General features: G+C 37.3%; 2 protein-coding genes across 5 annotated transcripts in view; one reads left to right on the top strand and one right to left on the bottom strand.

Moving 5' to 3' along the window:
* The window catches only part of LOC124165241 (trafficking protein particle complex subunit 8), a 45,182-nt gene extending 33,578 nt beyond the window's left edge, over positions 1-11,604 (bottom strand). For 2 of the 4 annotated variants that reach the window (XM_046542563.1, XM_046542576.1), the window contains exons 1-5: positions 11,245-11,604; positions 10,973-11,167; positions 10,737-10,844; positions 10,400-10,583; positions 4,109-4,289 (exon numbers count right to left, since the gene is read on the bottom strand). In XM_046542563.1, the coding sequence (XP_046398519.1) occupies positions 4,109-4,289; positions 10,400-10,583; positions 10,737-10,844; positions 10,973-11,167; positions 11,245-11,392 (816 nt within the window). In that variant the 5' untranslated portion in view covers positions 11,393-11,604. The remainder of the gene's footprint in view (positions 1-4,108; positions 4,290-10,399; positions 10,584-10,736; positions 10,845-10,972; positions 11,168-11,244) is intronic. The other 2 variants (XM_046542571.1, XM_046542580.1) reach the window with 1 other exon arrangement.
* Positions 11,605-11,684: 80 nt separating this feature from the next.
* Positions 11,685-23,682, top strand: LOC124165263 (deoxynucleoside kinase-like). The gene is made up of 6 exons (XM_046542593.1): positions 11,685-11,822; positions 12,027-12,190; positions 12,263-12,396; positions 12,615-12,733; positions 20,215-20,369; positions 21,543-23,682. Exons 1-6 carry the CDS (start codon positions 11,771-11,773, stop codon positions 21,672-21,674), a joined length of 756 nt encoding a protein of 251 aa, XP_046398549.1. The 5' UTR covers positions 11,685-11,770; the 3' UTR covers positions 21,675-23,682.
* The last annotated feature ends 863 nt before the right edge of the window (positions 23,683-24,545 follow it).

Here is a 24,545-nt window from a genome sequence, read left to right as displayed (position 1 = left end):
ATAGAAAAGGAAAATCATTAATGAAACGCATTATACACATGCAATGGCACAGCTAGGGGCACAAACAATTGAAGTATAATATTCCTTTTATGAGGAACTTATGGAAATGGTAATTGAATGAAGGGTAAAGGCTTTGAAGAATTTTGGGGAATTAGAATAAACTTATTCTTTTAAAACTATCATGGTCATTTGAAATTTCTGTAAAAATAATTAATAACCTAGTAATCAATGCAGTAACCACTGACCTCGGAAAGCCTAAGTTCTATATTGCAATTATTTGCAATGGGAAATTTTATTTGCAGCAATCATCAAGAATTATGAATATGTACTAATTAAACAGATTCAACAATTATTGAAATAAATAATATACTCTCTATCATTTTACCACATGAACCCTCACAAATAATGATCTTCATGATAATTCTTATCCTCCAATCTCAACGTATTCACTGATTTCTATAAACATTATTCTTACTTTCACACAAAGTAATTAGAACATGATAACAAACATTTTGGAAAAAGATTATAAATATGAAAAAAACTAAGAGTTTCACTGTTTCATAATGGAAAATGTTCTTACTTAGAGTTTAGAATAAGGGTATATCAGTGGTGGATACAGAAAAAACTCAAGGGGGGGGCGCAACATATCTTGAGTTGTCTTTACTTTTATCGTAATTAAAGATGATCAAGTCACAGGCAAAGTATATGAACATTTTATTTAAAGTGATTATAAACATGTAAAAGACAATGCCATCTTATGATATAAAAATGTTACAATTGTGGTTTTGCGATGTTCGGTAATACAGGCGGACCCACAAGGGGGGGGCGCACGCCCCCTGCGCCCCCCATCTGTATCCACCACTGCAGAAAGTCCAGATACGCGAGTTAGAAGTTTTTTATCTTGGTAACTATTCAATTGGTTATAATGAAATAAACAGGAAATGTATCTAAATGTATCCTAAATATCATCAGTAACTTATCTTTACATCAACAATTTTTTAACCAGCTTTTTATGAAAAAAGGTACATCAGGAAAAAGTAGCATCACTTACAATGATATTTTTTCAAGAATTTCTTGATGCATAGGCATACGAATCGATAGAAAGAAGGAATACACTCCTATAAATGTGTTCCCCACAGATAAGCTTTGTGGTAATTTTATGAGTGCCATAAATGGTTGATAATTATTATTGCTATGTTATATTTACTAAATATTATTGTATTGCTATGTTATTTTCAAAAATTCAAGACTCAAAGAAAATTTAAAAGCCCCGTCAGCACCTCATACGAGCACATTTCGCTAGTATTGGAAAAAAGTTATTCACATTATTACTACTTTATATTTTGATGTTTAATTAACCTTTGTTTAGTGATACGGTTTGCACTGTAGAAGAGAAGGAAAGGGACGGGAGGAGTGAAGCAAATGGCGAGCATAGTTATGATTTAAGTTTACCAGGACTACCCACGGTGTTAACTTTACGGAGCCTCCCGCAGTGCAGAAATTGTGCAAAAAATCCAAAGAGAAAAAATCATTTGCCTTTACTGGGATTCGAACCCGGATCCCCCAATTTCCAGTAGAGTGCTTTAGCCATTTAAGCTACCAAGGCATGATTTCCCCGATAGAAATTTGAGGAATGTACCGGACTAGGTAGCATGGACTGCTGAGCATATGATGCAACAAGCAGTCCAAATTGTGCACACAGCACCACAGCCCCAGAGCAAAGCCTGAACTTTGACCACACAGAGGAGGTCACTCTTGACTAATTTAAGTATACTGGGACTAGCCATGGTGATAACTTTATGGAGTCCCCACAATGCACAAATTGTGCAAAAAATCCACAGAGGAAAAAAGTTGCAACTTCCTCTGCTGGGAACAAACATGCAGGAAGGTCTGACTCATCAACTTGGCAGCAGGCAAATGGCTTCCCTTTTCCCAAGCAAACCTATCAGCCCTTGACACAGCTAACCGGGGTGGAAAATTTGTTGAACAAATAAAATCCATACAATACAAACTAATTTATTCTTTTCTCTCCCAATAATTTCAATGTGATTGCATGAGATTCCAACAGTTCTTTTAAATTTCCTTTCAGACTTTGCATAGTGAAAATAGCAGAGTTTTCTTTGACAACAATTTTTGACACAATTGAAAGTATGCGTTGTTAAGTTTCTTTCTGGAATATACATTATTAATCATCTGTTCCTTTAACATATTTATTCTTATGCCAATCAAAAATTTCATTGATTTTGATCACTTATTATAATCATCTTCATAATACTGTAATTAAGAGATAAGAACTCGGTGGTAAATTGAGAGGGGTTGTGGAGGGTGTGGGTACCCCCCCTCATAATTTCTGAAATCTTCTTGTTATTAGATCAATAAGTTTTCTTGGGCCTTCAAATAAAAGGACTGAAGGAATGGATTTAGTTGTAGACCAAAGAGACTAAGTACAGTTATTATTGCTGCAGACATTTTGACCATATAATATAACTACCACAGTGTCACATTTTTATGTAGCCCCAATAATAAAATAGAACTGGCTGAAAGTCACGAAATGTCTAATAGATATTACCATTACTTTTTAATGCTAAGGAATGTACTAAATAGTATGATGTACATAGCACCTACATATTTTGACAATGAAAAAATGAAGATAGTTTGTCTCGTTAGAATTTCCCGAGTCAAACAAAGAATAACAACCCACTGTAAAAGAAACCAATTTTTCTGCTGAGCCATAGTGGCAGCACAAATTTTACTGGGATTCTCTTTTCCCCCATAGTACATACAAATATGATATTTTCTAACAGACAGTCAAACGGAATTACAGTTGCTAATCTATGTACTACTTAACATGACACTACACTATAACAATAGGAACACTAGAAAACAGTTTTTAGAGAGATGATTGGATGAAAGGTTGTACATTTTTTTGCACCATGCACTGGTATCTAAGAAGGTGTTCACTTTTTAAAGTTAGTGATACATACCAACTAAGAAAGGAAATAATAAGTACATATTTACAAATTGGTAAGTGGATACATTTCCAAGCATTAATTTTATTTCATGATAACAGGGGAGGCAGAGCTTCTTCACCTAATGGGTAAGCTCTACCTTTACCAGTGTTCATTTCTTGATGATTTACTTTCATAATGGTTAATAGGGTGGTTTCCTATTTTTTTATAGCCTAAATAGAAAGATTATTACTCCTGGAATACATATTGCATGCTTTTAGATTTTACAATGACGATATCCATTTTTCGCGATTAATTGAAAGTGAAAATTTTCAAGTGCGCGAAAACGCGACGGCTAAGTATGAGTGCTGGGAAAAGCCCGTGTGACATCATTCTGGTTCTGTCTGCCACTGTGTGAGGCCACCTTGGTGCGCGGCTATGAGCACCGCCATGATGTACGCTGCTAGCAGGTAGCGCTTGGCTTAAATAAGGATTATTAATACCCTATCAAACGAAGGAAACTTTCCTTCCATAGGCTACTTTAATAGGTGGTTGTTAAGAGATGTTTCCCTGCGCTCTGTGCCTCATGCATGCATTGGTAATCTCAGATGATGAAAAACTCTCGATTACTCATATAACATCTGGGCTCCTGTGACGTCATATGGAGTGGTATCGCATGGCCGCCGATCTGGCCTTTTTCAAATGAGGTTAAAGTTGACCATTAACATTCATTTCAACTGCATTTTCTAAAACCAAATAATTTGTATATTATGAAGACACTAATGGTGGGTAACAAAATCGAAATCAATGCCTTTTGTTTTCTTTGACTTCTTTCTTTAACCCACACCCTGAATAACTAACTTAGACATTGATAATGCAACTCTTTAAAATATACACTATGTGAGGGTAAAAAATTTTTTTTTGAACATATTTTTAACAGAATAATGATAAAAACAATTACTTTTTAGTATTATTACCTTGATTTGTTTTGTTTACATTCCATAATGGTGCTGGCAAGAGTATACTCTGGTACATAATACATTAATTCATCAGAAAATTTACTTGTATTTATACAAAATAAATAGTGTACTACATGCAATATAGCATACTTTTAACAGATACCATCAAAATTAAAGGTAAAGTCATAAAATAGTTCTAACCAATGATACCTCAGGAGTGTTCAGGCTCTGTGTTGGAAGATACTGCACCCAATGATCAACCATTTCACCTTCTTCTGTCCCAGATTCCTTGGCATTTTCCTCAGCCTCTCTTGAATTAATCCTCAAAAGGTAGCATCCAAGACCAAACACAGACTTCACTTCAGAAAAGGCAGCTTCGGCTCTAAGAAAATGAAAAATACCATTCTTAACCACTCATTTTAGAATTTCAGCTAGTAATTTACTATAAAACTATTACCCCATGTATGGCTTGGGTCATTTGTGACATGAAAGAAAGGGATGGGATAGACGGATGGTGAGAAACCTGTAATTAGCATTAGCTTGCCCTTTATGAAAGATGCCAATGCTTGATTGTTCATAAGAAGGATGGAATGCTCTCCAAAGATCAATAAACCAGGGATCAAACAACCTCCAGGAAAATTATCAGAAATAAATTACACCCTTTCATGATTATTCTTTCTGGCTTCTTTCATTTCCACACATAATTGGCTCTCTAAGGGGGAGAAAGAGCCTTAGAAAGCCAAGGACCAATCCAAGGGTAAAGGTAGGGTAGGAATGATGAAAATCTGGGAAACCCAAGAACATCTGTGGCTCTCAAATGCCACTAGTAAATTCATTACAAAAGAAGGGATTTCAAGACAAAACATTTCTTATTATTTTTTCCTTTATTTCAAGTGGGTTAAAATTAAATTTCATCCACAATGTTTCAAAACAAATTTCTGGACGATTTCTTTCTCTCATCCTGAATGCTAATCACTATAAATACATCCAAAGATAAAGAACTTTTAAGAGATAAAGAAATAAAGATAAAGTAAGATAAAGAATTTACCCATGGAATTTTGATTGGTAGGTAAGAAATTACATTTTACTCTAATCCATATTTAATTCATCATCATGTGTTTTGATACATGCACACACAAATATTTTAATGTTTCCTAAAGTTAAGATTTTTAATCACAAATAATTTAGGATAGAGAAAACAGGATATTTTTGGATTCTAAATTGGATGTCCAAGAGACAGAAAACTAGACAATTCTATAGAAGATGAGAGATTTAATTCTGCTGTAGTGGAGGATGAGGCAAGGACTTGTTAAGCTGCAAATTACATGGGTTGCTTACATGCAAGAGACCATAATAGCAATTAAATTATCACACTGATAATTCAAAACAATTCCAGAAAAAAGCTTATCACAGAAGACTTAAGGCCTCTGTTCAAAATCTCAATTCATTGTATTGCGATTCCGTTTAATTATCAGACCATTTGTATTTAGATTCAGACAAAATGATCATGATTTTAATGAACTGGCTGATATGTCATTAATGTACATATATTAGCAGAGCCTGATTATTTCAGGAATAACAATCATTAAAATATGAAAAGACTAGGTACAACTGACATGAGTCTCTTCAGGAGGATCAATTAGCAGTGACCCAGATCATGCCAGCAATCCTCACTATAAATAAACCATTCATTAGAAGTGGCTGGTTATACATATGTAATACTATTTTCCTTTTCAACTCATATTGGACAACTTGAAGACTGGAGTAGTGTAAGACAAAACCCCAAGGGTACACCACATTGCTTTGAGAGTTTAAAGTTGGAAAGAAGAAAGAAAGATTTGACAGTCTAAGGGTTGACAGAAAATAGGTATATATGATGCCCTCAGGAAAAAGTTATTTCTGCCCTGAAAATGGGAAATATCCAGCCCAAGGTTATCATTTCTGAGGATTACCATGCATCCACAGGCTAAGTTGAGAAATGGATAGGACAGGAATAAGTTAAGACGTACAAATTAATACCACAATGTCCACTTGGTCATGATGACTAAAAGGGCCAATGTAATACAGAATATCAAGCTATGGAGCATTAAAGTAGAATTATTTTTTCATTTCCATTTATGGGAATGCGATGACGATAAACTTTCTGGGACTGTGAGAGGACCAATGAGGATATGGTAATAATGCACATACATTTTGTAACAAGTGCTACATCTAAGGTGATTATTTGTAGGACTTGTTGAGGAACAACAAGAGAAGATACATAAAAAGGAGACTGTAATGCTTATGCAGCCATAACATGGATTCTAAATGAAAGGAAGAAAGGTAAATTGCAAGCCACAAAAACAGAGGTTTGAAGGATATCGGGCAGGTTCTCAAAAACGGAAAAAGTTAGAATGAAGTGTTAAGGAAAATTATTGATACCAAGACTAAAGAGGTGGACACTTGTATAGAGAGAATGGTTTAGAAACATCCTGAGGATGTGAGATAAAAGAGAACCTAAAGCTGCCATTATTTTTTTTCCATAAAGCAGAAGGGAAAGAGGGGGGACCAGTCATGGCAGGATGGAGTGAGGGAAGATAAGGATGGGAGGGGAGGAGGGGAGTAGGAGGGCAATTGGAGATTGAGGATTTGATAATGAAGGTATATTCTAGGAAAAAAGTGCCAAATCTGAGATGATTACATGTGGCATTTGGCAAGGGACACTAAGTAAAAAAAAACTGAATTGAAAAAGTATTCAGGATACATAACACAAATTCATTTTGCAATTGTATAAAACCTTTGACTAATTTAGAGTTTCAACTTGAGAATTTGAATTCTATGGCCGTAATCTCCCTTGGCTATTTGGGATAATAAATAGAGCATATTATTATGATAATATTAATAGCACAAAACAGGAAATTCCTGTTTTAAGGCCAAGGGAAAGGCTCTCTTAGGGTCCTCACTATAACCTTACCTCTTCCGTTTTGTTACCCTGAAGTGGCTTCTAACAGAAGGTAGCCTGGACATGATGTTTTTTTTATATTTATACTCAATCCAACAAATTAATACTTATCAGGTATGGCATTAAGAATAAAAATAATAGTTATCTATATTTTTTCTACATGGTAGATAGATACATTAGTTATCAACTGTAGCACTAGGTATTTAAAATAGTTATATTTATTTTGTGGTATTATTGAGATTGTTTTCTAAACGACAACATGACAACTCACATTTATGAGGTCTTTTTACAAATACAGGGTGAATTTAGTGAGAATTGATAAAAGTAACTTGTACTTATAAAGACTTTTTTTCAAATATTAGCGACTTGTTGGGTGACTTTTTCCCCAAAACTGTGGACTATTTTTCCATGCACTAATGATGACAGCGTTGGAGAAGTCAAAGGTGGAGGTATTGGACATGTGGCACAACAGGAGAATGATGAAAATGAAATGAATCAACAGAGTGAATCAGACCTAAAACCTAAGAAGGGTAGGGAAAAAGAGATGTGTCAATAAACCCTGAGAAAGAGATAGGGAGACCTGATCACTCACTTCATGAGACATAACAAGGCCTAATGAGATACACAGATCAAACAATTGATGAATGCAAAGGAACATAAATAAAGATACATTAAAATATTGCACACAGAATTGGCGAATGGAGAGGAAAATTATATGAAATGAATCCTAAAATTGTTGACTAATGATGATGATTATGCCAGTTGTCTGACACTCAACCTTTCCACTGACTATAAATCCTTGAAGGCCTTAACCAGTTCCTTTGATCCATCCAATATTCATCCCCTTTCTCAGATTTGAGAAAAATAGGTGCTGCCTGTAACATCCATGAGTTTGACTGCTGGCTTACAACCACCCCCTACTATTTCACTGCTCTACCCCTCCATCCCTCTCTTCCTCCCTGCCTGCCCCTGTTCACTATCCCAGACAGCAGCAATATGCAAGTGTATAGCATTAATAAGTTTTTGCCTGCACCATTAGGCAGTTATGTCACATTATCCTTACACAAAAGGTATTTTTGCAGCGGGAAATCAATTATGCACTTAAAAGAAAATGCTAAACTATCCAATACTGACACAGGTTTCCATTAGGCTAGATATTTTCCAGGTTTTTCACCAAATTATTGTTTCAATCAGGGATATTCTATTCCCTACAGCTAATGGGTGAAAGGACAACACAAAACTTCAGAGCACTCTGATTCTGGGTACAGAAGCATGAAATACACTTGATACTTGGCTAGTTCTGCTTTCAGCAATCCTTAAAATAACCTAAAGGAACAATAACACAACATTGTTTTTATAAAAGCGTCAATTCCCCACTAAAGAACACGCTTCAAATAAAAGAACCAAAAATTCCAACTGAAGAGACAGCTATTCACAGTCTGCTATATTAAGACCTTTTTCATGGAAAAACTTCAGTGGAATAATTAGAGCTGTGCAGTCAAAAAAACTTAGCAGATGTAACTTATATGTGTACGTTGGACACACCTAAACAGCTTTGCCAGGGACCTGAATGCAGGATAGCACAGTGCAATATCAACCAGAAAAAAAATAGAATGATGCAAAGTAAACTCAAAAATTGGTTAACTTCCACTCTGTATTAAAGACTCATGAGTCACTTCTCATCAACTCACTATTTGTGCACAACGACGATCCGCAATTCTCTCCCCAGTATTTATACCGAGTGCAGGTCCAACTGCCGGTGTGTAAATATACCACCTCCTCCGCAGGATTGATTGCACATCAAAATGCATGAAAGGAATAAATGGCATAAACAAGGGTAAGGGACCAGTAGTACCTTTCCTGTGTAATTGAAGGAGAATATGACTCACTATTTGTACACCCATGGCAAACAATTCCGCACTGTAGCTACATAATTATCAAATAAGGTTTCTATTAAAAATATTCATCATCATCCGTCAACAATCCTAAGATTGGTTTGATGCAGCTCTCCATTCCTCTTTTCTATCGTATGTAACTCATTCCGGGCCATCCATTGCCCTTCATCCCTTCCCCTTGTCCTTCAACGATTGTCTTCATCAGGCCATAATGCCTCATCGTGTGTCCAACTATGTTGTACCATCTTCTGCTCATCCTTACTTTTTATCCGTTACTATTGACACCCAAAGCTTTCTCCTTGAATGCATTGACGGTTTTCTCAATGTAAACATAAAACATTGCGGGGGAAAGTGCACACCCTTGTCTCACCCCTTTTCCTATTCTTGCTTCTGTGCAGTTGGGTCCACATTTGATCACAGGAACTAGGTTTTTATACAGACTATGGGTCATTGTAGAGCGCTCTGATTTCTTTGAGGATTCTAAGCATTGAATTCCGTGTTATCAATTCTCTAAATCAACCAAGCATATAAAAGTCGGTTTGCTCCTCTCCATTCTCTTCTCTTTGAGCAGCCTAAGAGCCAACCTAACTTCTCTTGTGCCCTTGCTTTTCCTAAATCCAAATTGGTCCTCATCCAGAAATTCTTCTGCTCTTCGTTCTATTATCCTGTAAATTATTCTTATCAGAATCTTTGACGCATGTGTCATCAGGCGTATGGTCCTAAAATCTTCACACTTCCCTGCTCTCATCTTTTTGGGTATAGGAATAATTTATTCTTCTCAAAGTCACTAGGTAAACCTCCGCTAAGTGCATACAACAGATAATTTTTTACAGTTGAGCGAAGATCTTTTCTACTGTATTTTTGATTAGTTCTGCCGGAATGTCATCTATTTCTGGGGCCTTACTCTTTCGCAAGTCTCTTATTGAAGCATTAAATTCCAATCTTAAGATGCTTGCTCCTACAACATCCTTCTCTACTTCATTTACCTCTTCAATAATTTTTGACCTGAGTTTTCTTCAATTGCATAACTCCTCCAGGTATTCTTTCCATCTCTCGGCTTTGTCTTCGTTCTCAATCAAAATATTTCCATACTTGTCCCTTATGATACTGTATCCAGTACTCCGTTCCTTGAAATGGTTCCTCAAATCCTCATAATTCTAAATGCCATTGTACTAGGTAAAATATTCATAATTGGCTTTTAAATAATTATTCATACACCAAATATCAAACTCATGGTATTTTAAGTTCCTGGATAGATGAATATCATTGAAAAGACATCAAGGGGAGAGTCAGAAGCTAACTCATGATATATTTTAGGAATGGCCTAAATAAAGTTCATGAAACTACCCAAAATAATAGCAATACGTTGTTTAAATATGCTTCAAAATCTAACACTGCCAAGGAGCTGAACTAGTTCCACCAAATGCTATTTCCCCACATCACCTATGCTTCCCTGAGACAATGTAAGTCATTATTAATTGTCATCACAGGTACTTATTCTTAAAGCTTTATTTAATGCTTCTCTAGGGTGAAAAAGAAATGCCCTAGTGTTGAGACTTATCTGCTTCCCAAAATCAATCCCACAGATGAATCAAAATGATATTTTTGAAATCATGAGGCCAACAGAAGACAATCATATACGATTAATTCACTTACTTTTGGAGATCATCAGTAGATTGGTCGTGTAAAATAATGCAGTACTTCAAAATTGCATTAGGAAAAAACCATTTTGGTCCACCTCCGCTGGTCTTGCTGGATAATTTTTGCACCTCTTTCCACAGAGAGTTTAGCCGTTCAACTGACGAGACGTCGCCTTCCGAAGAACTGACCACTAGGAAGCCTAACATACAAGTTAAGGAAATCTGACAAGCAAATCAACAAAGAGATTAAATCGTTCTTCATGAATATCAATTACTAAGAGGAATCAATCAAACTAATACTTATTCGTAAAGGAGCAGATAAGCTACATTTAAGGGGAAAATGATAAGGATACAGGCGACGTAATGCTTTATGAATTCATGTTCAAATACTGGTTGAACTTGAAGAAAAACTTCACGCCATAGCTCAAACCAGGGTAGTCGAGTATCTTCTGACAACACATCTAAAACAGAAACTTAGTATCAATTTATGGTTAAAATAACATTACCTTTAAATTGCTGTTTTTTCGATGTAAAGTGCAGAGAAACACAAAAAAACAAGTGATGTAGATATTTCAATGCCACTCAATACCTTCACTTAATATTGTTCCAGAGGGATCCATAATATTTTGAAGGGTCGATGGTAAATTAGGAGGAGTTGAGGATACTGCATCATCCAACATCCTTCGGCCGACAGCGGGAGGAGGAGGAACATGATCAACAGATCGCAAAGTGAGCCGCAAGCCACGGACTGGGACGACTGCCCCAGAGGGATCTCGCATTTGCGCTAAAAATATAGAGTATCAGCAGAAATGTAATTTTCTCATAGCTTGGATCACGAAAAAATAGAAAAAAATCTGTTACCTTCACAACTGAGTTTACAATAGGGCCTCAACAGATCTATGAATGACAAATTGCTTTTCTGGCATATGTTTTCGGCAGATGAGCTGCTGATCACAGCAATCATGGGAGAAAATGTTTTTTGGATGAACTCTTGAGGTGACTCCTTCATTGTCACTTCTCGATTCCGGTGTACAGTTCCTCGTTTAAGTAAATTACTTGACCACTACCGCAACAGTTGATGAAGAATGAGTTCATCCAAAATTCGCATTTGTTATCTCATCGTATAGTGATTTTGGATGTTTCTTCGAATTCTATGACAGACTTTGACGGAGGAGGGTGACCAGCGATAAATTCAATTTCTCACAATATCTGCAAAACAAACGCAATTGAGACTTCCACTCAATAAAGACGGCAAAACACGCACGGGCATCAAAGTTCTTTTGTTTTCCTTCAAAATTTGTATTTGGAATGCTCGTTGAAGCAGACACGCGTATGATATTTAAGTATTTTTTCACACTTCTTGCCTGGTTTTATATCCATCGCTATCATGATGAGGAAAAGCAACATTATATCAGCAACCTTTAAATACTTTTATAGAGGTGAAGGCTTAATGGATAGTGTATAAATTTTATAATTTTATTTCGTGTTTACATAATTTGCGACGCAGCGTCTGCTAGCTTCATTAGTTCCCTTCCTCATTTGTCAGAATTTACCCGCGCTTTGTGTTTATTGCAACCTGCAACGGTTTCTGATTGTCGGGAGAGTGTTACTGGTTACAGTTTCTGTTATTATTTTGCTATTAGGCATGTCGTCCAAAACCAGCAATCGGCCATTCACAGTTATAGTGGAAGGAAATATTGGCAGTGGGAAAACTACTTTCATCAATCACTTCCAACGATATGACGACGTAGCTACTTTTGCAGAGCCCGTTGATAAATGGCGGGATGTTAATGGCCATAACTTACTGGTATGTGCATTCATAGCAATCCCGGTTTTGCAGTTTAACTTAAAGTTACATAACCTTCGTCTTTATTTTTAGGAGCTTCTTTATAGCGACACTAAAAAGACAGCGATGACTTTTCAATCTTACGTACAGCTGACAATGGTTGATATACATACTCGCCGCTGCCCTCAACCGATTAAAGTAATGGAGAGGTCCTTGTTCAGTGCTAGGTATATTAACACAATTTTCTTGGTCAATATTCTCCATGGTACCGTCAGTTTCTGATATTTAGATTTGACGGCAAAAGCTAGATTTATGTTGGCGGGTACTTAAAATTTCAATGAATTAATTTTATTCACGTTTACATTTCTCTGTTGTTCATTACTTAGGAATAAGTGAATATTTCGGTGATTATTAATGTTTGTTATTTGTGTGTATTTTATTGTAGGCACTGCTTTGTGGAAAACCTTCATCAAAATGGTTTCTTAGATGGTCCTGAGTATGCTGTTCTTGATGAATGGTTCAAATGGCTCTGCAAAAAGGTTGATGTGGAAGTAGACATGATAGGTAATGTGCAAACCAATTACACTTAAGGCCATGTGCATCATAGTTTCAATGTATCTCATTTAAAAACTATGTCAGAATAACTACAATTATTCAGTTAATCATTTCACCTCGATTTGATGTATTGCATTTTTTACATTTTTGGGAGGAAATGGAGCATTTCCATTTGTGATACCTACCCCATATTATTGTTTCATAAATGAGGAGAATAGATATCCATAATTAACATTAAATGTTTTGCTGATGGTAATTGATTGGACCTAAAATAATATTAATTCTTCCGTTTATTAAAACTTGTCCTTGTATGACTCCAATTTTTCAATCCTGGCCAAAGAAATTCATAATGATTTCATAGCAATTGCCTTACAGTGTGGGCTATTTTTGAGCCTGTATTCTTCCGTATCTCAGCCATTTTTCAGAATAGAAATTGAGTCATGCTGTGTATTTATATTTTTAACATTATTCTAAACAATTTCAAAATGGCAAAAGTTATAAAATCCATTTTATAAGTAGATATACTTTCATGTGGCCTACAATGCTGTTGAATGGGAAAATTACACCCGGATGATTCAGAGTAACTTCTGGGAGTAACCCTTACTAGGGTAGGGCCACTCATGCCAGATAGGTGAAAGGGTAGGTGACAGGCAAAAGGTAGTCTGTGTACTTCTCATGGTTCACACATTAAGAAAACTGTTGTGATGGACTCGGCAAACGAGTAGCTATCTCTGTGAAAAAGTAGAGATAAAAAATAGTTTGAGCCTCATGATTTCCAATCGAAAGGGACCTGGCCACTAAGGGAGGGGTGTAGTTCCTGGCAGTGTAAGGATCTCAAGGCACCTCTATAATGTGAAATTCTTACTGTGATGTATCAGCAGCATCTAGAAATTTCACCTATGCACAGAAGGATCACCAGCAATCATGTATGTTGGCTGTAGGCAACCTACAACGCACTCACTCATTTCTCTACAATTGAATTGAATACAATTGAATGAGTTTCCCTACCCATGTTGTAGAAGTCATGGCAACATATTGTCGAGCCTGCTTAAGTGAGGTTGGGAAGTTACTGGAAAAACCATTACTAGTTTACCAATTTTGAATGATTTCCTTTATTCCATATTTTGACTAGGTATTGCTTAATCACCTTTCCCTTGGGCTACAACCTTGTCGCAGTGGAAAGGGTAATGTGTTCCTATGACATTAATCCCATAATTTTTAAATTACTCCCTGTAGGGCTAGCCATGCCAGATAGGTCAAAGAGTATAAGCCAAACGAAAGGTAGTCCACGTGATGGTGTCACGTAAAAAACACTGTTGGAATAGAAGTGGGAAACCCTACCAACTATCTCTTCCCTGAAAACATGGAGTACAACCAAATTACCCTCAGAAACCCATTAAACGGGACCCATCTGCAAAGGGTAGGTGTCTTTCACCATAGCGAGGTCGGCAAGGTCCTTGGGGTCATCAACATGCGAAATCTTTGGAGGTAGCTTTAGTATTAAACTGTGAGATGAGTAAACGTGTAGTAGGTATAGAGCAGGTGAGTGATAGAATTCTTGTGGTAGAAATTGAGGTGCGACCCACCCACCATGAGGTGATTCGCGTTTATCTATATGCCCACTAGTAATTATTGGGAGGAAGAAGAAGATGAGGTGTATGAGCAGCTTGAGAAAATAATTAGAGAAACTCTGGGTAAGAAAAATCTAGTTGTAATGGGGGACTGGAACACTATAGTTGGGGAAGGGAGGGATGGAAACAAAGTAGGAGAATTTGGATTAGGAAAATGGAACAATAGTGTAGAGAAAGCAGCAGAATTTTGCAGGAGAAACAAATTATTCACCACAAACACATGGTTCAATCATCATCTAGGGCGAGGGTACACATGGAAAAGTCCATGGGATGTGGGGAGATACCAGATAGACTACATCATGGTAAGACGGAGGTTTAGGAATAGAGTGAAAAACTCACACAGCTTCCCTGCAGTGGATGCGGACTCAGACCACAACCTAGTGCTCATGAAATGCAACATAAGATTCAAAAGACTTCTGAAAGTTAGGAAGGGGAGGAAATGGAATGTATAAGCTTTGAAGGGGAGTATTAGGGGAGAATATCAGGAGGTAGGTGGAAAATATGCAGTATCCATAAGATTGGAAATGCACCGGCTGTAGAGGAAGGTTGGGATAATATTAAAACTGGAATAGTCAAAGTGGCTGAGAAGTCAATTGGCTACATTGACACCAATGAGAACCCAAGGGGGGTTCTTTCAGGGTTACAACCCCCGGGGCCGGGACCCAGTACTACAACTGACACGCCCATGCTCCCGGGGAGGGGTTTGGAAGGGAAGGAAAAAGGAAAGAGGCGCCACCGCGATAGGAGCCCGACGACGCCTTTGGGGTAGGGATGGAGTTGGAACAGAGGGACGGGCAACACCCTCGCCGCTATAGAAGCGATCAGGGCCCACCACTAGCGAATCCTGGCTCAGCTGTTAATGTGCCAACGATTTTGGAGGATTTTCCTATAAATAAGAAAAACCCATTGATCAAATCATTGGATGCTGGCTACGTTGACAGTAGAAGAATAAAGAAGCCGTGGATAATGGAGGAAATGATAAAAGTAATGGAGGAGAGAAGGAAGTGGTAGAACATGGACACAGCTGGCCAAAAGGATTTATAGTGAAATAAATAATCGATTACTGCGTGAGACTAAGGCCGTTTTCACACGTACCGGCAAAACCGGTGCCGTTACCGGCACCGGCGCCGGATGCAATACAATCAAATGGAAGCCTATACAAGTAGTCCGGTCCGGCATCATTGCCGGCACCTTCGAGTGAAGCCAGCGATGAACTCGGCAAATCGGAAGCCGGCGCCGCCACCGGTTGTCGATTACAACGTTTCTTTACCTATGCTTGCCCACGTAGTTTTATTTTGCCGGTGCCGGAAGGGAGATGGTTTTCAGTCGTGTTGTTGCTCACGTCTTTCATAGTTCTGTAATCACTCTCATTTGTGGTTCTATTTTGTTCCCGAAAATCTATATTTTTAAATATTATATAACAAATTTAAGTAAATGAAAGATCGTAGCACTTTTCCACAAGAATTTTTAATGCGTACAACGCGTTTCGGCTCACTGAGCCATCATCTGGTACAAGATGCTTGAACACATGTGAAGATCCCTTTTATATCCTTGAGAAAGGAGAGTATTGGAGAAGGAGAGGATTTGACATCTTTGAGGATGGGGGGGGAGGGGTGGGAACGGGTGTACAGAGTATAGACAATGGGGAAAGATACAACTACGGGATGTGGAGAACCCACGTTGGAGGGAGGGTTCTGGTCATAACTGTAAAATGACGACACGTGCGGAAGACCATAGCAAAACAGGAGGAGGGGGTGTTGAGAAGATTGAAAAAAGGGGGTTTAGGGTAAAAAGAGGCCGCGTGTCTTTTGAAAGTGAGAGGAGTAAGTAGCGACGCAGGAAAAAAAGGCGGGGGTGAGGAGTCCCTTTGGGTTAGCTGAGAAGGTGTGAAAGTTAGCGGGGGTACAAGGGAGGAAATTGCCAGCAATAGAAAATGGTCAAATGCGTAGAGAGGATGGGCGGACGGGAAACACCCCGTGGATGTTGGGGGGGTTGTGAGGACCCACGCCTTAAGTGAGGTGAGGACCCACGCCTTAAGTGACCCCAATTTCCACGGGGTGTTTCCCGTCCGCCCATCCTCTCTACGCATTTGACCATTTTCTATTGCTGGCAATTTCCTCCCTTGTACCCCCGCTAACTTTCACTCCTTCTCAGCTAACCCAAAGGGACTCCTCACCCCCGCCTTTTTTTCCTGCGTCGCTACTTACTCCTCTCACTTTCAAAAGACACGCGGCCTCTTTTTACCCTAAACCCCCTTTTTTCACTCTTCTCAACACCCCCTCCTCCTGTTTTGCTATGGTCTTCCGCACGTGTCGTCATTTTACAGTTATGACCAGAACCCTCCCTCCAACGTGGGTTCTCCACATCCCGTAGTTGTATCTTTCCCCATTGTCTATACTCTGTACACCCGTTCCCACCCCCCCCCCCCCCCCATCCTCACAGATGTCAAATCCTCTCCTCCAATACTCTCCTTTCTCAAGGGTATAAAAGGGATCTTCACATGTGTTCAAGCGTCTTGTACCAGATGATGGCTCAGTGAGCCGAAACGCGTTGTACGCATTAAAAATTCTTGTGGAAAAGTGCTACGATCTTTCATTTACTTAAATATGTCTAACTTCCACCAATTGAAGCCTGAATCTGTTGAGATTATATAACAACCCTGATCGAAGTACTAAGTAGAGAGTAAGCCTTCCCTGTGGGACAAGGTTGCAGATTGCTATAAAGACTAGCTGTAACAACAGTAAGCATGGAAAGAAGCGTGGAAATTTTAAGAAGATGATTTTTTTATTGATGAGAAAGGATAACGCAAAGTGGGGAAGTCAATATTTTATAAGGTTCTTATATAATATTCAGGACTTATATATAATATTTTATTCCTTTTCCATGACAAAGCCCACTCAGGACCTACAAGTAGCCTGCTAAACGATCTCTTATGGTGACTGCTGTACTTGTCGGTCGGCAACATGGAAATCTGTTTACTTCATGCAATAACTGGGTCATGTACATATAATGTATCTTTCTTCAGATCTGCGCTCATCTTTCAGTCACCCTGCATTATGAAGAATCACTCATGCCTTCAAGATGTCATTCGCGAATTGCTTCGACATAAAACAGGATCTATGGAAAATTGTTCATTTATTTCACGGAAAACCGAATGCACATTTAACGTTTCTTCATGTTCGCCACAAACATCAATTGAATACCTGCTTTTTTCCGAAAGATTGCGTCCTGCATATGGTCGCATCAATTTCTGACAGCGAAAATTCTTCACCAATCACATGTAGAAATGGAAAATCTTCGCTACTAGTAGCGTTTCAGGGGAAGCGGGGGTAGAATATTCAATTTCTTGCTGACCATCAACTTCAAACAAAGTGGTTGATTGAAAAACGGATGAGTCGCCTTCTTTTCTACAGGCCCCTAACGTCAATACGTAACGATATACGTAAATATGTAGTCTGAATCGGCAACTGCCATCAATAGAATTGAAAAGTAGACCTTGTCGATAAGGTTCATTGAGCCACCACGAGAAAATTTCATTACTGGTTCGTGCTTCCCATCGACCGCACCCATGCATTCGGGGAAGAGAGCGGCCTTTTTAAATCCATTTGCTATTTCTCGCTATTTCCCTTCTGTCGGCTGAGGAAAAATTCAGATTTTAGCAAATACCACATGGCATTGCATATCAAATGTACAGATCTACTTATTGTGCTTATTCCCAGCCTTTAGTTACATGTTTTGCATTTCATGATTAATATCAAGTTTCATATCCGTTTTCCCACCACTTTTCATTCTTTGAAAGAGTAACTAATTCAACTCTATACTAATTTATATATTTCCACTAACCTCTGATTCTCGGTTGGTCATAATTAAAATTCGCGCAAATCTTTCTTAAAACCCTGTAGGTGTTATAATAATACTGACTGTATTTATCCCTCGATATCGTTGACTAATAGCTCTACGATCCTACGACCAAGAAGTGTTTCTTCGTAAAATTTTGTAATGTGGTGCAGCTAGCTTTGGTAAAGTGCAGCAAGTTTAATTAATTGAATATGAAACCGTTTCTTTTCAATAAACCATATGCTCTCTGATAAATATTGCCTGTTATTTTTCAACACGAAAATTTTAGCTAAACGAGGTTGACGAGGTACCTTTGTCGATCACAGGAGATAGTTACATTTACAACTTTTAATCTCACTGAATCCTAAGATCGCCCGTTACGCGCTTGTCCTTTCATATCCTCGAATATATTACTATTTTTTGCCGGCCTCCACCACTATCGCTGCTAAAATCGCAATGAAATGTAATTTTTCGTCCTTTTTACGAAATGGCAGAATCGCATAAATTAAATAGTAAAATAACAAGGGAAGAGATCTTGTCAAAGTAATACGAAGAAATATACGTACCATGAAAACTTAAAATGTTTAACGGCAGTATGTCAAAAAGATGATACTGTATAAAGTCTAGAGGGGTCACAGGAGAAGGTATCATATACTGAGGGACATGAAGTAGAAATATAGGCACATGATGAGGAATCTTATGACCGGGACAAAGCCTGTCACTCACGGAAAAAAACTCAGGTGCCTAGAGGACGTAGACCAAGCACTTTTTCTATCCGTTGTACTCGCTGAGAGGAAAATGGGCGACGAGGAAAAAAATCAATTCCGTCTGGGTGTCTTAAAACTTATTAAAATAGGAAAACCATGAGATAAATCACCGGTCAGAATTATCTCCTACCCGTTCATCATCAGCTTCTCTGTCTTCCTCATCTTATGATCAGCGTCAATAACAGATTTCATGCAACAATCGTCTTCAGTAGACAATTATCATTGCCTCAACGTGAACAGCTGCAGTTCCCCTGTGACCCGCAAATCTAACCTTCAAACCCCTCCATTCGAGGACTTTTGCTTTTTTTTTTAAATATTTTTGTTACAAAATCTTATCAAATATTTCTCTGTACCTATTATAATTAAACGTTATAGTGGTGTATATCGGCGGTGTATATGTTCTATTTACTGCATCTTGGTACTGAATAGCTTATCCTATGTGTATGAGAGAAAATCATTCGTATGAATACTCACACAAAGAAAATAAAAAAAGTAAGAGTCGTCCATTGTAAGTTTTTCATATGTAGAACAAAAACGTCCTCCCAAACATCCAACTTTCAAAAGTGGATGCACGGAGAACTATCTTTCTCGTCTCCTGTATTTCCGCTAAGGTAAAAAGCAAGATCAAATAACCTCTCCTATCTTCAGACCACATCTTTCTTCTTACACGACCAGAATTTAACTGGTCACCGATCCCGGGGATGCCGGTGTGTGTGAAATGGCCTTTGGCCAGTGCCGGTGACGGCACCGACACCGGCACCGGCTTTGCCAGTACGTGTGAAAACGGCCTAAGAGAGCAAGGGAGGCTGGGTGCAAAAGACAGTGTGAAGAAATGGAAGTTTCAGAAGGAGGGGGAGTCAAGTGCATTGTACGCCAAGGTAAAGTCGCCATTGAGCAGCAAAAGAGGGCAAGCCATGTCAAAAAGATGTAAGGAAGCTAACAGAGCGAGAAAAAGTACAAAGTAGATGGAAGGAGTATGTGGAGGATGTCTATGACAACCTCAGATACTGAAAAGATTGAAAATATTTTTTTGAAGGAGAAAAGGAAGAACTAGGAAGGCATTTGAGTTGACATGGTCGGGAGAAAGGGAAACTGCTTGAGTACATAAGAACTGGGTGGCCACTGAGCTCCGGAAATACAGGTTGTTTCTCAGTAATTGAGAATGTTATTAGTGATGGTAATGATGACAGAAAACTGTCTTCAACTGATACTCTTTTCGTTGGAATCATTTAATTATACATATTATTTTTTACAGTGTATCTTCGTACATCTCCGGAAGTGGCATTGGACCGGATTAAAAAACGTGGTCGTAATGAGGAAAGAGAAGTGCCATTAAGCTACTTGGAGCAGCTGCATGCTTTGCATGAAAAATGGCTGTGTGAGGAGAAAAATAACATCACTGCCATTCCTGTGAGTACCTCCACATTTAAATACAAAAGGCTCATAGTTGAAACCAGGGAACCTATCATTTTTCTGTATTCAAGGTTAATTGTACATTTTCTACATAAAGCGTGCTTCATAGACTCCTGAAACATCGCCTTAGCTGGTGCTATTTCTTGGTACATACATAACGTCTATTACCTAAATTTTCTGAAGCTTTATTTATTTTACACAACTTAAACATCATATGCTTTGCCATAGTTGACACAGTTTTTATGTTATCCTCTGTTCCAAAACTTCAATTTTCTTATGTCTTCAGTCAAGTCTTTTCTTTAACAGTATTTTTTACTAAACATTGTACTTTCAGTTTGTGGTTCCTGGTTGATAAATTGGTATTTTTTGTCCCAGAATTCATTCAATGCATATACTGCAGTGCAGGGCGGGGCAGAGGGGGCATGTGCCCCTGGCAGAAAAATTTGAAAAGTTTAATAATTAAAGTTAATAAATTTTTCCAATTAAATTATTTAACAATTATTATTAATGTATAAATTGTTAAAAAATAATATTAATAAAACTTCTAAACGGCAAACTTACAGTGTGTAATTTCAACTGGTACATCTCAAAGAAATAGCTAACGGATGTATTACATATATTCATAGGCAGATGTAGGGGGAGCACAGGCACTCACCCCCCCCCCCCCCCAGACGCTTAAAAAAATGGATAAGATTTTTAATATGGTTATCATAAAATTCATTTTATTTGGTGTGCTACGGAGCCTCAATCATTTCATTTAATATTAATAACTGTCATATGAAAATAAAGAGAAGATTTTCTTCAGTAGTTGTTGTATTTTGTTTTTAATCTCAAATATGAGAACTGTCAGACCCTTGTGCTCCCCTCCCCCCCACCTCCCCCCCGGAAAAAAATCCTGGATCCGCCCCGTGATTATATAATAAATACTTTAGTGGTGAGGAAGGGGTAAGGAGGAAGCAAGAGAAGTGGCAAACTGATGTTTGCCCCCCCTGACCTGGCTCTGCTGCAGTGTCATCTTCAAGGTTATTTTTAGATGACACCATAGCTTATCAAAATTACCATTATGATTGTTTAGTTGTATTTTGGAATTATAAAGTCAAAAGACTTCATTTTATATTAAACAGGGCATGCAAAGTTGTTCTGGAAATTTATGCATTTCTCATTTTCTAGGTTCTTGTGATCGATGGTGATAAAATGCTATCAGACATGGAAGATGAGATAAAAAGATGTGCTCAGTTGATATTGGACAGCAAAAACCAATATACTGCTGATGTGCTAATGCATTCTAATGTCCCTGCTTAGTGGGTCATGTGAAGTGCTCCTTTCAGAAAGACTGAATTTATTTTTGTAGCTCTGATCTTCGTAAGTCTATCAGTGACTTGTTTTCCTAGTATTATTTAACAATTTTTATTCCTATGGGCTATGAGAAAACTGAGTGAAATAGAAGACTGATCAAGCAAGATGTAGAGTATTCCCACTATTTTTTGTGTGCTTAATCAATTTAATCAGTCTTACAACCTTAAGATATAGCACTGTATATTGAATGGGTTTGATGAAGAAAAAATTAATTTTTACAGCTTTGCAATTAAAATTTTTGTCTCCTTTGAGTGGCTGTGAAATTAACCTTGTAATCATTTCATGATACTGTGAATCTTTTTTGTGGTTCATCAAATGAACTACGTAATCTCAGAGAATCTTTATGAAATGGGGAGTCTGGTTTTCTCAAAGGTATTATTAGTTGGGTTGTTCTTAACAGATTGATGTATTTAACATTTACTCACCTCATTTATGGATTGTGTGGCATCATTTAGCCATTACCTAATTTGTTTTTATGTCATAACTGATATCCATTGGGTTAAAAATACTTAATACATAATCTATAAATTATTTATTTAACGTATCCTACTTATTATTATTGATAGTTCAGGATTTTCATTGAAAAGAAGTCGTATGAACTTTACCATATTGGTAAACTACCAGCATTTAATGAAATGATGATGTACCTTTCATTTATGACCAAATAATTGATTTCTTGAATTGTCATTTCAAAGCCTTCAAGAGGGATCAGGTATTCTGAATGTCCTGAGCTCACTTCAGAAGTCAAGTTTAATTTTAATGTGTTGCAATTGATTGCTATCATTTACCTTCATAAATATACATATGTGTTACTTATTGTAAGTTAATGAATTTGATTCTACCAGGCGCCTATGTATATTAATTGCTGTTGGGAGCTCATGGAATAGATAATAGATAATTTTATTTCCAAGTGCTTCTATGCTGTTAATGAACATGCTGATGGCTAACTGCATTTTTTAAGCAAATTTTTTGGAACTATTCCATGAAAATCACTTGAAAGATGTCAATTTCTGAACAAGTCTTTGATACTTATGTAACTGTAATAGGTATTAAATGTGAGTATTGTGTTATGATCTTTAAGTCGTTGTGTTGCAGTGACTAGAAATTTATATGTATATTGAGTTCTTCTCTTTCCTTTATCTTGATTTTTTATGCCGTGTATCATGAGTCATGTGAAGGAAATGAAATATGATAGATTTCAGTAGTTCCCACCGTAGCATAAAGGTAACATTTGTTTAAAATATTGATTTAATGGGGACATTTCATCCTCAGAATTGTATAACCATTCTAATTCTGAGGGGCAATGGAGACATTCTTTTAAAAATAAGTTCTTAAGAAGTCCTTGCCTATAATATGTTTGAATTTTTTTCATGAATTTATTGTAACTTAAATATATTCATTCGGTGAAACGTCACATTGTGACTGTTTGAAGGTTGAGTGTCATTGAGACTAGACCTGGATATTGGTAGTATTTATTTTTAGTCCTTTTACAGATATGATTGACAAATTAAGTCTCTGACATTTTTTAATTTTAAAAATGTTAACGTTCAAATCGGTACTTTGCCTCGTCTTGATTTTAATGAAAATTCCAAAGGACTTGTAAGTTGGCCCAGGTTTTTTAAATATGTTGTACCATCATTACTGATCATTTTCCTTGATTTGATGTAACTTCTAGGGTTAACTTATGTTGTATATTATTTGCATTTTCAGTCTATTTTCTCTTTTGTTATTTCTCCTGATATGTAATTTTGTACATTATTCTGCATTGATTTTCAATGTTTAATCTGTGAACTCTGGTGATATTGCACCTAGTGAAATGTAATTATGTGTGTATGTGTTAATATTTCCGGGATACTAGGGGCAATTAAGTGGTCAGAGTCACTCTTCAAAGACCAAATATATATTGTGATTAATTATGAATTTTCTTTTACTTGGTAATAAATGATGAAACTAATTCTTGCTTTGTGATTTATTTAATTACATATGTGCAGTCTTTATTACTTGTTGAAATTGTGAGCATATTTCCTCTTTGCCCAGCTCATGTTTTGCCAGCTGTCTTTCCCGGACAGACATGTTTTGCAAAATATGGCTTAGCTATGGGCACAGATAAGGGTAAGAGGTTGAGCTAACAGTTGAGTTACCAAGCAAGGGGTTACACACGTGCTCGTTAGTATTGTGAAGGGTGTAGTGTAAGCCTGCCAGGAAAAATTTTCCCCAAATAAAATTCCCATTTTTAGAGAGATATTTCCATGCTGTAGAAATACTAAGCAAGTCACAATTTTGGGAATCTTTGAGCAAAATAATATTTTTTAATCATGAAAATTCATCAAATGACATGAAAATATACTGTAATATTGTGAAATTACCAACTAATCATTTACTTATTTATGCTGTTCAGCTTTCTCAAAATGAAAAGGAGTCGGGTCAGCTTGGTGGGTCTATTTCCTTTTGAGCCCTTTCTTACCTGTCCATTATCAAGTTTTTCATTCCCACATCCCAGTGGTATATATTGCTAGATGCAGAATACCATACGGTTGCAGAGGAGGAAGAGAAAGTATACCTCAAACCTACCCATTGTGTATAAGTATGCACAACCCTTTGACACCTCCTTTTACTTCTCTTCTTCATATTCTTGTGTTCATCTGGAAGTGTTCCTCTGGAATACTACCCTTGTAAGTTAAATGTACTCTCTGCTCATATGTGCTCCTCCTTATTTTTGTTTCACTTAAAATTTCTTTAAGCTAGAGGAATTCACAACCTTAGTTTTACTTTGGTTAATAAACAAGGGTTACACCTACAGGTTTTTTTTTTGCTTGG

Source organism: Ischnura elegans, chromosome 1, assembly GCF_921293095.1.
Source record: "Ischnura elegans chromosome 1, ioIscEleg1.1, whole genome shotgun sequence".
Classification (NCBI taxonomy): domain Eukaryota; kingdom Metazoa; phylum Arthropoda; class Insecta; order Odonata; family Coenagrionidae; genus Ischnura; species Ischnura elegans.
The sequence above is the reverse complement of the archived record's forward strand: the minus strand, read 5'-3'. Positions and strand labels throughout refer to the sequence as shown.